The 13418-nt window shown below is 51.4% G+C and overlaps 1 protein-coding gene across 1 annotated transcript in view; it reads left to right on the forward strand.

The window, feature by feature from the left end:
- Window positions 1–13418, forward strand: part of LOC140392371 (CD209 antigen-like protein C) — a 208921-nt gene that overhangs the window by 158836 nt on the left and 36667 nt on the right. Inside the window, exon 5 of the mRNA XM_072477667.1 lies at window positions 5333–5536. Within this exon, the coding sequence (XP_072333768.1) occupies window positions 5333–5536 (204 nt within the window). The remainder of the gene's footprint in view (window positions 1–5332; window positions 5537–13418) is intronic.

Below are 13418 nucleotides of genomic sequence, written 5' to 3' on the forward strand. Positions count from 1 at the left end.
ACACAGATATACCCAACACCCTTCAGTGTAACACTCTGAAATACCCCACATCCCTCACTGTAACACTCTGATATACCCCACACCCCTCATTGTAACACACTGATATACCACACAGCCTTCACTGTAACACACTGAAATACCCCACACCCCTCACTGTCACACTCTGATATACCCCACACCCCTCATTGTAACACTCTGATATACCCCAATCCCTTCATTGTAACACCCTGATATACCCCACATCCCTCATTGTAAAACTCTGATATATTCCTCACCCTTCAATGTAACATTCTGATATATCCCACATCCCTCACTGTCACACCCTGATATTCCCCACAACCTTCATTGTAACTCTCTGATATACCCCACATCCCTCACTGTCACACTCGGATATACCCCACAGCCCTCGCTGTAGCACCCTGATATACCCCACACCCTTCATTGTAACACCCTGATATACCCCCACCCCTCACTGTAACACACTGATATATCCCACACCCCTCACTGTCACACTCTGATATACCCCACACCCCTCATTGTAACACTCTGATATACCCCAATCCCTTCATTGTAACACCCTGATATACCCCACATCCCTCATTGTCCAACTCTGATATATTCCACACCCTTCAATGTAACACCCTGATATACCCCACACCCTTCATTGTAACACTCTGATATATCACACAGCCTTCACTGTAACACACTGATATACCCCACACCCCTCACTGTAACACACTGATATATCCCACACCCCTCACCGTAACACTCTGATATATCCCACACCCCTCACTGTCACACTCTGAGATATCCCACATCCCTCACTATCACACCCTGATATACCCCACACCCTTCATTGTAACACTCTGATATACCCCACATCCCTCACTGTCACACTCTGATATACCCCACAGCCCTCGCTGTAGCACCCTGATATACCCCACACCCTTCATTGTAACACCCTGATATACCCAACACCCTTCATTGTAACACCCTGATGTATCCCACACCCCTCACTGTAACACTCTGATATACCCCAAACCCCTCAATGTAACACTCTGATATATTCCACACCCCTCACTGTAACGCCCTGATATTGTCCACATCCCTCAATGTAACACCCTGACATATTCCACACCCCTCAATGTTCCACCATGATATATTCCACACCCCTCAATGTAGCACCCTGATATATTCCACACCCCTCACTGTAACACCCTGATATATTCCACACCCCTCACTGTAACACCCTGATATATTCCACACCCCTCAATGTAACACCCCGATATATTCCACACCCCTCACTGTAACACTCTGATATATTCCACACTCCTCATTGTAACACCTTGATATATCCCACACCCCTCCATGTAACACCCTGGTATATTCTAACACACCTCAGTGCAACATTCTGATAAACCCCATATCCCTCAATGTAGCAATGTGATATATTGCACACTCTTCGCTGCAATACTCTGAGTTATCCCAATTTCCTCACTGTAACACTCTGATATATTCCACACCCCTCACTGTAACACTCAGATTTCCCCCACACCCCTGAATGTAACCCCCTGATATATTCCACACCTCTAACTGGAACACCCTGATATATTCCACACCCCTCAATGTAACACCCTGATATATTCCACATCCCTCACTGTAACACTCTGATATATCCCACACCCCTCACTTTAACACTCTGATATACTCCACACCCCTCACTGTGACACTCTGATATACCCCACATCCTTCACTGTAACACTCTGATATACCCCACATCCTTCACTGTAACACTCTGATATACCCCACGTCCCTCACAGTAACACTCTGATATGCCCCACATCCCTCATTGTAAAACTCTGATATCCTCCACACCCTTCATTGTAACACTCTGATATACCCCACATCCCTCACTGCCACATTCTGATAAACCCCACATTCCTCAATGTTGCAATGTGATATATTGCACTCTCTTCGCTGCAATACTCTGATTGATCCCAATTCCCACACTGTAGCATTCTGGTAAATCGCACATCCCTCACTGTAACAATTAGATATATCCCATGCCCCTCACTGTAACTCTCTGGTACTCCCCACACCCTTTACTGTAGGACAATGATAAACTTCACTTCCCTCACAGTAACACTGATATTTCACTCACACGCCTCAATGCAACACCCTGACATATTCCACACCCCTCAATGTAACACCCTGATATATTCCACACCTCTCAATGTAACACCCTGACATATTCCACACCCCTCAATGTAACACCCTGATATATTCCACACCTCTCAATGTAATACCCTGATATATTCCACACCCCTCACTGTAACACACTGATATATTCCACACCTCTCAATGTAACACCCTGATATATTCCACACCCCTCAATGTTCCACCCTGCTTTATTCCACACCTCTAACTGTAACACCCTGACATATTCTACACCCCTCACTGTAACACCCTGATATGTTCCACATCCCTCACTGTAACACTCTAATATATTCCACACCCCTCAATGTAACACCCTGATATATTCCACACCTCTAACTGTAACACCCTGACATATTCTACACCCCTCACTGTAACACCCTGATATGTTCCACATCCCTCACTGTAACACTCTAATATATTCCACACCCCTCAATGTAACACCCTGATATATTCCACACCTCTAACTGTAACACACTGATATATTCCACACCCCTCACTGTAACACCCTGATATATTCCACACCTCTAACTGTAACACCCTGACATATTCCACACCCCTCACTGTAACACACTGATATATTCCACATCCCTCACTGTAACACTCTGATATATTCCACACCCCTCAATGTAACACCCTGATATATTCCACACCTCTAACTGTAACACACTGATATATTCCACACCCCTCACTGTAACAACCTGATATATTCCACACCCCTCAATGTAACACTCTGATATATTCCACATCCCTCACTGTAACACTCTGATATATTCCACACCCCTCAATGTAACACCCTGATATACTCCACACCCCTCACTGTAACACCCTGATATATTCCACATCCCTCACTGTAACACCCTGATATATTCCACACCTCTCAATGTAACACTCTGATATATGCCACGTCCCTCACTGTAACACTCTGATATATTCCACACCCCTCACTGTCACACCCTGATATATTCCACATCCCTCACTGTAACACCCTGATATATTCCACACCTCTCAATGTAACACTCTGATATATGCCACGCCCCTCACTGTAACACCCTGCTATATTCCAACATCCCTCAGTGCAACTTTCTGATAAAACCCACATCCCTCAATGTTGCAATGTGATATATTGCACACTCTTCGCTGCAATACTCTGAGTTATCCCAATTTCCTCACTGTAGCATTCTGGTAAATCGCGTATCCTTCACTGTAACACTCAGATATATCCCACACCCCTCACAGTAACACTCTGATATACCCCACACCCCTCACTGTAGCACATCTGATATACCCCACGCCCCTCACTATAACACTCTGATATACTCCACACCCTTCATTGTAACACCCTGATATACCCCACAGCCCTCATTGTAACTCCCTGATATACCCTACATCTCTCACTGTAACACTCTGATATACCCCACATCCCTCACTGTAACAATCTGATATACCCCACATCCCTCACTGTAACACCCTGACATACCCCACATCCCTCACTAACACTCTGATATACCCCACACCCTTCATTGTAACACCCTGATATACCCCACATCCCTCACTGTAACACACTGATATGCCCCACACCCTTCATTTGGACACCCTGATATACCCCACATCCCTCACTGTAACACTCTGATATATCCCACACCCTTGATTGTAACACCTTTATATAACCCACATCCCTCACTGTAACTCCCTGATATACCCCACATCCTTCATTGTAACACCCTGACATACCCCACACCCTTCATTGTAACACTCTGATATACCCCACACCCTTCATTGTAACACCCTGATATAACCCACATCCCTCACTGTAACACCCTGATATACCCCACATCCCTCACTGTAACACTCTGATATACCCCACACTCTTCTTTGTAACATCCTGATGTACCGCACATCCCTCACTGTAACACACTGATATATCCCACATCCCTCACTGTAACACTCTGATATACCCCACACCCTTCATTGTAACACTCTGATATATCCCACACCCCTCACTGTAACACACTGATATATCCCACATCCCTCACTGTAACACTCTGATATACCCCACACCCTTCATTGTAACACTCTGATATATCCCACACCCCTCACTGTAACACTCTGATATACCCCACATCCTTCACTGTAACACTCTGATATACCCCACACCCTTCATTGTAACACTCTGATATACCCCACACCCCTCACTGTAACACTCTGATATACCCCACACTCTTCTTTGTAACATCCTGATGTACCGCCCATCCCTCACTGTAACACACTGATATATCCCACACCCCTCACTGTAACACTGATATATCCCACATCCCTCACTGTAACACTCTGATATACCCCACACCCTTCATTGTAACACTCTGATATATCCCACATCCCTCACTGTAACACTCTGATATACCCCACACCCCTCACTGTAACACTCTGATATACCCCACACTCTTCTTTGTAACATCCTGATGTACCGCCCATCCCTCACTGTAACACACTGATATATCCCACACCCCTCACTGTAACACTGATATATCCCACATCCCTCACTGTAACACTCTGATATACCCCACACCCTTCATTGTAACACTCTGATATATCCCACATCCCTCACTGTAACACTCTGATATACCCCACACCCTTCATTGTAACACCCTGATATAACCCACTACCCTCACTGTAACACCCTGATATACCACACACCCTTCATTGTAACACCCTGATATAACCCACATCCCTCACTGTAACACCCTGATATACCCCACATCCCTCACTGTAACACCCTGATATACACCACACCCTTCATTGTAACACCCTGATATAACCCACATCCCTCACTGTAACACCCTGATATACCCCACATCCCTCACTGTAACACTCTGATATACCCCACACTCTTCTTTGTAACATCCTGATGTACCGCACATCCCTCACTGTAACACCCTGATATACCCCACATCCCTCACTGTAACACTGTGATATACCCCACACTCTTCTTTGTAACATCCTGATATACCGCACCTCCCTCACTGTAACACACCCCTTAGTGTAATACTCTGATGTATCCCACACCCGTCACAGCAACACCCACATTCTCCTTTCTCACTCTTTCTCCATCTCTTAGTTCTTCTATTGAATCAGAAGTTAGAAGTATCTCAAATTGACCAAGCCATTGAACATCAGCGTGCTGACCTGTTGAACAGGATCTTGTCTGAGTCTGTGCGGAACCAGACAATGCTGGAGGGAAAGTTCCAGAACTTGTCTGTGGCCTTTGATCGGAAGAATGCGACGGTAAACTCGCTCTGCAATGCTTTCCGAAAGTTATCAGGTTTGTCTGAACTAACAGTTCCCCTTTCTCCACTGTACCACCAACAGTTTGTCCCTATCTGGGGTTCCGGACCCCATGTTCCCCTCCAATTTGTCCCTTTCTGGGATTCCTGACTCCCTGTTCTCCCCCCCAGATCCCCCAATCCACGTCTCAAAGCTGTTAGGGACCAAGGTTTTTTCCTAAGATTTCAAACAGCCCTGATATTGTCCCCTCCCGTGGGCTGTGGTTGGTTTCTGTGTCTCCCTGTTCCCTTCTGGCCCCACACTCTCCATTTTCGTTGGTGTCTGGGCTCCCCTTGTGGGTCCCCCCTCCCCTTGGTCTGTTGGCTGTTGGCTAAAAACAGGTCCTGGAACAAGTTGGTGAATGGCCTCCACATCTTGTGGAAGCCCCCTTTTGACTCCCGGATGATGAATTAGATTTTTTCCAGTTGGAGAAATTCCAACAGGACGGACAGCCAGTCTGTAGCTATCGGTGGTGCTGCCGATCGCCAGCTGAGCAGGCTTCTTCGGTGGGTGATTCGGGAGGTAAAGGCTAGGGTGTCGGTCCTCCTCTCCATAAAGAGTTCTGGCTGCTCTGATATTCCGAAGACTGTCACTTTCGGGCACAGTTCCATCCTCATCCCCACAACCTTGGCCTCAAAGAAAGTTGTCCAGAACCCAACAAGTCTGAGGTAGGCCCAGAACACGTGGGTGTGGTTGGCTGGACCTCCATGGCATTGTTCACATTGGTCCTCCACCTCTGAGAAGAACCTGCTCATTCAGGTTCTGGGTAGGTGTGCTCTGTGCACCACTTTCAGCTGCATTAGGCTTATCCTTGCACATGTGGAGATGGAGTTGATCCTGTTCAGTGCTTCGCTCCAGAGTCCGCACCCTTTCAAACCCAAGCTGTTCCTCCCATTTCTCTCTTGCCTCATCAAGTGGGGAGCATGCCTTCCCCAGTAATCGTCCATAGCGGTCCCCGCAGCTTCCCCCCACTAAATTATCCGCGTTCAGTAGGTGCTCTAATAGTGATTCTAATCGGCGCCCATGGGTATGATTTTGTTTCCCTACGTTGTAAGTTTTTAATTTGCATGTATCTTAACTCATTCCCCCAGTCAGTTGGAGCTTCCCTGCCAGTTCCTCTAGTGTTGTCAGTCTGTTATCTGTGTAGAAGTTCCTGACTGCCAGTGTCCTCCGTTCTGTCTCCACCTTTTGAACGTGGTGTCCATTTTGGCTGGCACGAACCTGTGGTTGTTGCAGATGGGGACCTTGAAGGACATCTCAGTTAGACCAAAGTGTTGTCTTAGCTGGTTCCAGGACTGGAGTGGTGCTATTGCCACTGGGCTTGAAGAGTGCTTGGCCAGTGGGGCTGGGAGCGTCGCTGTGGCCAGGGCCCAGAGGGACATCTCTGTGTAGGAACCCTCCTCCATTCTTACCCATTCGGCTTCTGGTTTCTTTATCCATCCTTTACTCTTCCCGCTGTTGCTGTTCATTTGGAATAGTGCAGGTTTGGGAGGCCCAGGTCTACCACGCTTTTCGTTCTTTGAAGGACTTTTTGGGGGATCATTGGGTTCTTCCCCCCCCCCCCCCCACACACACACACACATACAATCATCATGGGCAATTTGGTAGCGGAGTTTGTTTTGGGCCTGTTTAAATGGCCGTCCCTCCAGCTCTGCCCCTTGCGGGTTTACCGGGAAGATTTCACTTTTGTTCAGTTGAGTTTGTAGCCTGAAAAGGCTCCAAACTCTGTCAAGAGCAGCATGATCTCTTCCATGCTGCTTTGGGGGTCTGCGACATGGAGGAGCAGGTTATCCGCATAGAGCGAGACTCTGTGCTCTGTGTCTCCTCTCCAATCCCCTTCCAGTTCTTTGCTGTCCTGAGCGAGATTACTAGTTGCACAATCGCCGGGGCAAACAGCAGCGGGTACAGCGGGCATCCCTGCCTTGTGCCCTGTGCAGCTGGACGTATTTCGAGCTGGTGATGTTTGTCCGCACGCTCGCAATGGGAGCGCTGTACAGGAGTTTCACCCAGGCGGTGAACCCTGCTCCGAGCCCAAACCGTTCCAGTACCTCCATGAGGTACTTCCACTCGACTCTGTCAAAAGCCTTTTCTGTGTTGTTGTACCCTCAATAATGACGCCAGTGAGTAAAACGGTAGGAGGCTTTAATGAGCTAAGAACTAGCCTGGTGCCAAGACAGGTGCTTACTGGGTGCCGCCTACAAGGCGGCCCCTTATATAGAACTCCCAGGTGGGCGGAGCCGGAGGCGGAGTCCCCCAGGGTTCCAAGCCCGGTCTTAAAGGGGGCATCACCTTAAATGATGATAAGGGTACAGTAATACAATAACCGTTCAACACGTTCACCCCCTGTTTAAAAAAACGAAGTCCGGCGGGGTGAAGTGGAATCATAAGTCCATTCGTTTCGGCGGCCTGATCATCCTCATCGACCTCCTCAGCTCGGGCGGTGGTGCGGCGGACATGGACGTCTTAGTAGAGAGTACGTCCAGGAGCACGGTGGTCGGAGCCTTGGTCCGGGTTGGGGTAGGGGATCGGGGCGTAGAGGAAATAGCTGGGATGGGGGTAACGGTGCCGGCGCTGGCGCCGGTGGGGGTGTAGAGGGGGGTGCGCTAGGGGGCAAATGTGGTCGGTGTCCACCGATGGCGAGTGGGACCGAGGGGGGTAGTGGGTGCCGGATCCCACAGGGGAGCCGTGAGGGAGGGGGCGCCTGTAGTGGGGGAACCAGCAGGTGCCAGATCCCGGAGGGAAACCGTATCTTGCCTGCCGTCGGGGTACTCGGTGTAGGCATATCGGGGGTTCGCGTGTAGTAATCGGACCATCTCGACCAGGGGGTCCGTTTTATGGCTCCTCGCGTGCCTCTGGAGAAGAACAGGTCCCGGAACCGTCAGCCAAGGTGGAAGCGGGACCCCGGAGGTGGACTCCCTGGGGAAGACAAACAAGCGGTTGTGAGGGGTCTCATTTGTGGCCGTGCAGAGGAGTGACCTAATGGAGTGTAGGGCATCGGGTAGGACCTCCTGCCAGCGGGTAGTTGGGAGACTTCTCGACCGTAGGGCCAGAAGGACAGCCTTCCAAACTGTTGCGTTCTCCCTCTCCACCTGCCCGTTTCCCCGTGGGTTATAACTGGTCGTTCTGCTCGAGGCGATGCCTTTGCTGAGCAGATACTGATGCAGTTCATCGCTCATGAACGATGTACCCCGGTCGCTGTGGATATAAGCGGGGAAACCAAACAGGGTGAAGATGCTGTGCAGTGCCTTTATCATGGTGGCCGAGGTCATGTCGGCACAGGGGACGGCGAATGGGAAGCGGGAGAACGGTGGCAGTGAGGAAGTAGGCATTGCGGTTGGTGGATAGGAGGGGGTCCTTGAAGTCCACACTTAGTTGCTCAAAGGGCCCCGAGGCCTTCACGAGACGAGCCTTGTCTGGCCGGTAGAAGTGTGGTTTGCACTCCGCGCAGATCTGGCAAACCCTGGTCATGGCTTTGACCTCCTCGGTGGAGTAAGGTAGGTTGCAGGTCTTGATAAAGTGGACGAGCCGGGTAACCCCCGGGTGGCAGAGGTCATTGTGGATGGCTTGCAGGCGGTCCTCCTGCGCGTTGGCGCACGTGCCATGGGACAGGGCATCTGGGGGCTTGTTGAGCTCCCCTGGATGATACTTGATATCGTACGTGTAGGTGGAGAGTTCGATCCTCCACCTCATATGATTATTGTTTTTTATTTTGCCCCGTTGTGCGTTATCAAACATGAAGGCTACCAACCTTTTGTCGGTGACGAGGGGGAACCTCCTACCGGCTAGGTAGTGCCCCCAGCGCCGCACAGCCTCCACGATGGCTTGTGCCTCCTTCTCGACTGCAGAGTGTCGAATCACAGAGGCGGTGAGGGTCCGGAAGAAGAACGCTACTGGTCTGCCTGCCTGATTGAGGGTAGCAGCCAGGGCGATGTCTGATGCATCGCTCTCTACCTGGAAAGGGGTAGTTTCGTCCACCGCGTGCATTGCGGCCTTGATGATGTCGGCCTTGATGCGGCCTCGATCGGGCCTCAGCCGACAGGGGAAATATCGTGGTCTTTTTAAGTGGGCGGCTTTGTCCGCATATTTGGGGACCCACTGGGCGTAATAGGAGAAAAGCCCCGAGCACCGTTTGAGAGCCTTGAGGCTGTGGGGGAGGGGAAGTTCCTTTAGGGGACGCATGCGGTCAGAGTCGGGACCTAGGACCCCGTTTTCCACTACATAGCCGAGGATGGCTAGCCGGGTTGTGTGGAAAAGGCATTTCTCCTTGTTATAGGTCAGTTTGAGGGCTTGGGCGGTCTGGAGGAACTTTTCAAGGTTCGCGTCATGGTCCAGCTGATCATGGCCGCAGATGGTGACATTGTCCAAGTACAGGTCAAACCGTACTGGTCTACCATTTGGTCCATCGCCCTCTGGAAGACAAAGACCCCATTTGTGGACCGAAGGGGACCCTGAGAAAGTGGAAGAGCCGGCCGGCTGCTTCGAAGGTAGTATAGGGGCGGTCTTTCGGTTGTATAGGGAGCTGGTGGTAAGCAGATTTGAGATCGACCGTGGAAAATACTCGGTATTGGGCGATCTGATTTACCATTTCCGCGATGCGAGGAAGGGGGTACGCATCGAGCTGCGTGAAGCAGTTTATGCTCTGGCTATAATCCACGACCATCCGTTGCTCTCCAGGGGCAGTTGTTAGACCCGATGACCCCCTCTCCCAGTTAACGCTGGACCTCTGACTTGATAAAAGTCATATCTTGGGCACTGTACCGCCGGCTCCTTGTGGCGACGGGCTTACAGTCGGAAGTGAGGTTCGCGAATAACGAGGGGGGTGCGACTTTCAGTGTCGCAAGGCTGCATACCGTGAGGGGGGGCAAGGGTCCGCCGAACTTCAGTGTCAGGCTTCGCTGCACTGGAAATCCAGTCCGAGCAGCAGGGGGGTGCAGAGGTGAGGGAGGATATACAATTTGAAACGGGTGTATTCGACGCCCTGGATCGAGAGATCCGCAATACAATACCCCTTGATTTGGACCGAGTGGGACCCGGATGCGAGGTCTATGGTTTGGGATACGGGATGGGTGCGCAAGGAGCAGCGCCTTACCGCTTCTGGATGAATAAAGCTCTCCGTGCTCCCGGAGTCGAAAAGGCATGGAGTGTCGCGCCCATTGACCTGGACCTGCATCATAGAGTTCTGCAGGTGTTTTGGTCGAGGGTGATCGCTCCCAGTTGCGGGTAGTCCGAGTCCTCAGCCGAGTCGGATTCTTAAAATGGCCGCTGCCGTCGGTCGCACGTGTCAGGTCGAGAAGATGGCCGCCGCCAAGATGGCCGCCCCATTATTCGCACGAGGCAGATGACGCATCAGAAGGGGGCGTGTCGGGTCGATGCGCAGCCGCGTTGCGAGGCCTGCGGGCCTGTGAGCCTGATTTTTGGGCCTGCTGTTCTTTGTGTTTCTGGCCCTTGGACCTGGCTGGGCAGACCCTCACAAAATGCCCCTTCTTCCCGCAGTCGCTACAGATGGCGGAGCGGGCTGGGCAGCGTGGGCGTGGGTGCTGGCCCTGCCCACAGAAGTAGCACCGTGTGCCCCTGGCCTGGGCGGGTCGCCGCGCGGCGCAGGCCCGTAATGTGGCCGAGTCTGTGGAAGCCTGAGGGGGGCTCTCAGGGTCCGCGGGGTACGTGCCAAAATTATGACGGGCCACTTCCAGCGAGGAGGCGAGCGTTAGTGTGTCCTGGAGGTCTTTTGCCCCGTTTTCGAGCAGCCGCTCCTGGATGCAGGTCGTACGGATGCCGGTCACTGATGTCTCTGATGTGCAGTTTCATATGGATTTCCCCTGTCACATCCTGGTGGTCACAGTCCCCGGCAAGCGCGGTGAGTTTTTCTACGAATTCGTCTAGCATTTCCCCTGAGCGATGCCGGCAGGTAGAGAGCAGATGCCTGACATGTACCTCATTGATGGGTTTGACAAACCGCTTGTGTAGTATCTCGACCGCCTCTTCGTAGGTAGTCGCCTTTTCGAGCGTGGCGGAGATTCTGTGACTCACTCGGGCGTGGGGTAGGCGCAGCTTGCGTGGCCGCAGGATGGGAGTCTCTGAGGAGTCCAGGTAGGCCTCGAAGCATCGGAGCCAGTGTTTAAAAATTTGCTTTGCCTCCGGTGTCCGTGCTTCCAGGTTGAGCTTCTCTGGTTTTAGGCCTGCATCCATCCTGATGTAATTTAGTTTATTAAATTGTGGTACCCTCAATAATGATGCTTAGAGTGTAAACAGTAAAGAAGGCTTTAATAAACTAAGAACTAGCCTGGTGCTGAGACGGGTGCTTACTGGGTTCCGCCTACAAGGCAGGCCCTTATATACGACTCCCAGGTGGGCGGAGCTGGAGGCGGAATCCCCCAGGGTTCCAAGCCCACTCTTAAAGGGGGCATCACCTTAAATGATGATAAGGGTACAGTAATACAACAACCGTTCATCACATGTGTCCAGGGAGATGATCACCTCGGGTGTTTTCTTAACATGTGAGCTCATTATCACGTTTAGCAGGCGTGTTCGACTTTAGCTGTCGACTCTCAACAAAGCCCATCAGATCTTTTGCCACCACCTCTGTTGCGCATTTTTCCTGTCGCCTGGCTAGGATTTTGTCCAGTATTTTTACATCTACATTGAGCAGCGAAATGGGTCTGTCGGACCCGTATTCTGCTGGGTGGTTTCTTTCTTGGGTATCAGCGAAATTGAGGCTTGTGCTAACGTAGCAGCAGGGTGGCCATTGCCAGCGAGTCCGTGAACATTTCCTGTGGTGCAAGGACAGTGCCGTCAAATAATGTTTTGTAGCAGTCCGCCGGGAATCCATCTGGTCCTGGCTCCTTCCCCGCCTGCATGGAGATAATGCTCTTCATGACTTCTCCCAGTTCTAGCGATGCTTCCAGCACCCGCTCCCTGTCCTCCCCACGACTGGCATGTCCAGTCCATCAAGGAACTGCTTCATCCTCGAGTCCCGCTCGGGGGGGCTCAGAGAATTTCCAGCCCCTGGTAGAAAGCCTCGAAATGCATTGTTGACCTTTTCTGGTTCTGCTATTAGTTTGCCTTTGCTGTATTTAACCTGAGCTATTTCCCTCGTGGCTGCCTGCCTTCTCAGCTGGTGAGCCAGCAGGCGGCTGGCTTGGTCTCCGTGTTCGTACAGGGCCCCATGCCTGATGGAGTTGGTGCACCGCTTTCCTCGTGGAGAGTAGGTCAAAGTCTATTTTCCGCTCTACGGTCAGGGCCGTGGAATATCACCGGTCTACCTCCAGTATGGAGCCGACTAGCTGTTGTCTAGCCACCCTCTTCCCTGGCTCTACGTACTTTATAGGCAATAATCTCACCCCAGATCACAACCTTCAGGGCCTCACTGGGCGTGGAGGGTGAGACCTCCCTGTTCTGGTTGTTGCCCTTCTATGGCCTGTGATATTTTCTCGCAGGAAGCCTTGTCGATGAGGAGGGTCGTGTCCAACCTCCATGGGATGCGTTGGGCGGGGCCTGTGTTAGGCAGCCTAGAGCCCTTCCCCCCCTTGTTCCTTTGTTCTCTCTATGGTTTTGTGTTTTCCCCCCCTCTTCCCCCTCTCCTTTTCCAAGTGTGCCCCCTCTCTCCCCCTCCACTTCTATCCCCTCACTTGTCTCCCTTCTTGTAATGTTTACCCCCTCCCGCTTGTCAGGCGGTCTCTCCCCTGCGGGGGATAGGCCTCGTCCCCCCCCTTCTCTCTCATACCTCCTGATGCTGGCCTTCCCGCCAGTGTGGTGACCCCCCCCCCCCATTCCACGATTGGTCTGAGTTTTCCCTCTGCCCACTGTTTTTTCCCTTTGCCCTCTTCCTCTTTCTCCCCTGTTTCTGCACCCGGCTCTCGTCCCCTCTTCGCCGTGCCTTAGCT

The sequence above is a fragment of the Scyliorhinus torazame genome, chromosome 16 (genome assembly GCF_047496885.1).
Source record: "Scyliorhinus torazame isolate Kashiwa2021f chromosome 16, sScyTor2.1, whole genome shotgun sequence".
In the NCBI taxonomy this organism is placed as follows: Eukaryota; Metazoa; Chordata; class Chondrichthyes; order Carcharhiniformes; family Scyliorhinidae; genus Scyliorhinus; species Scyliorhinus torazame.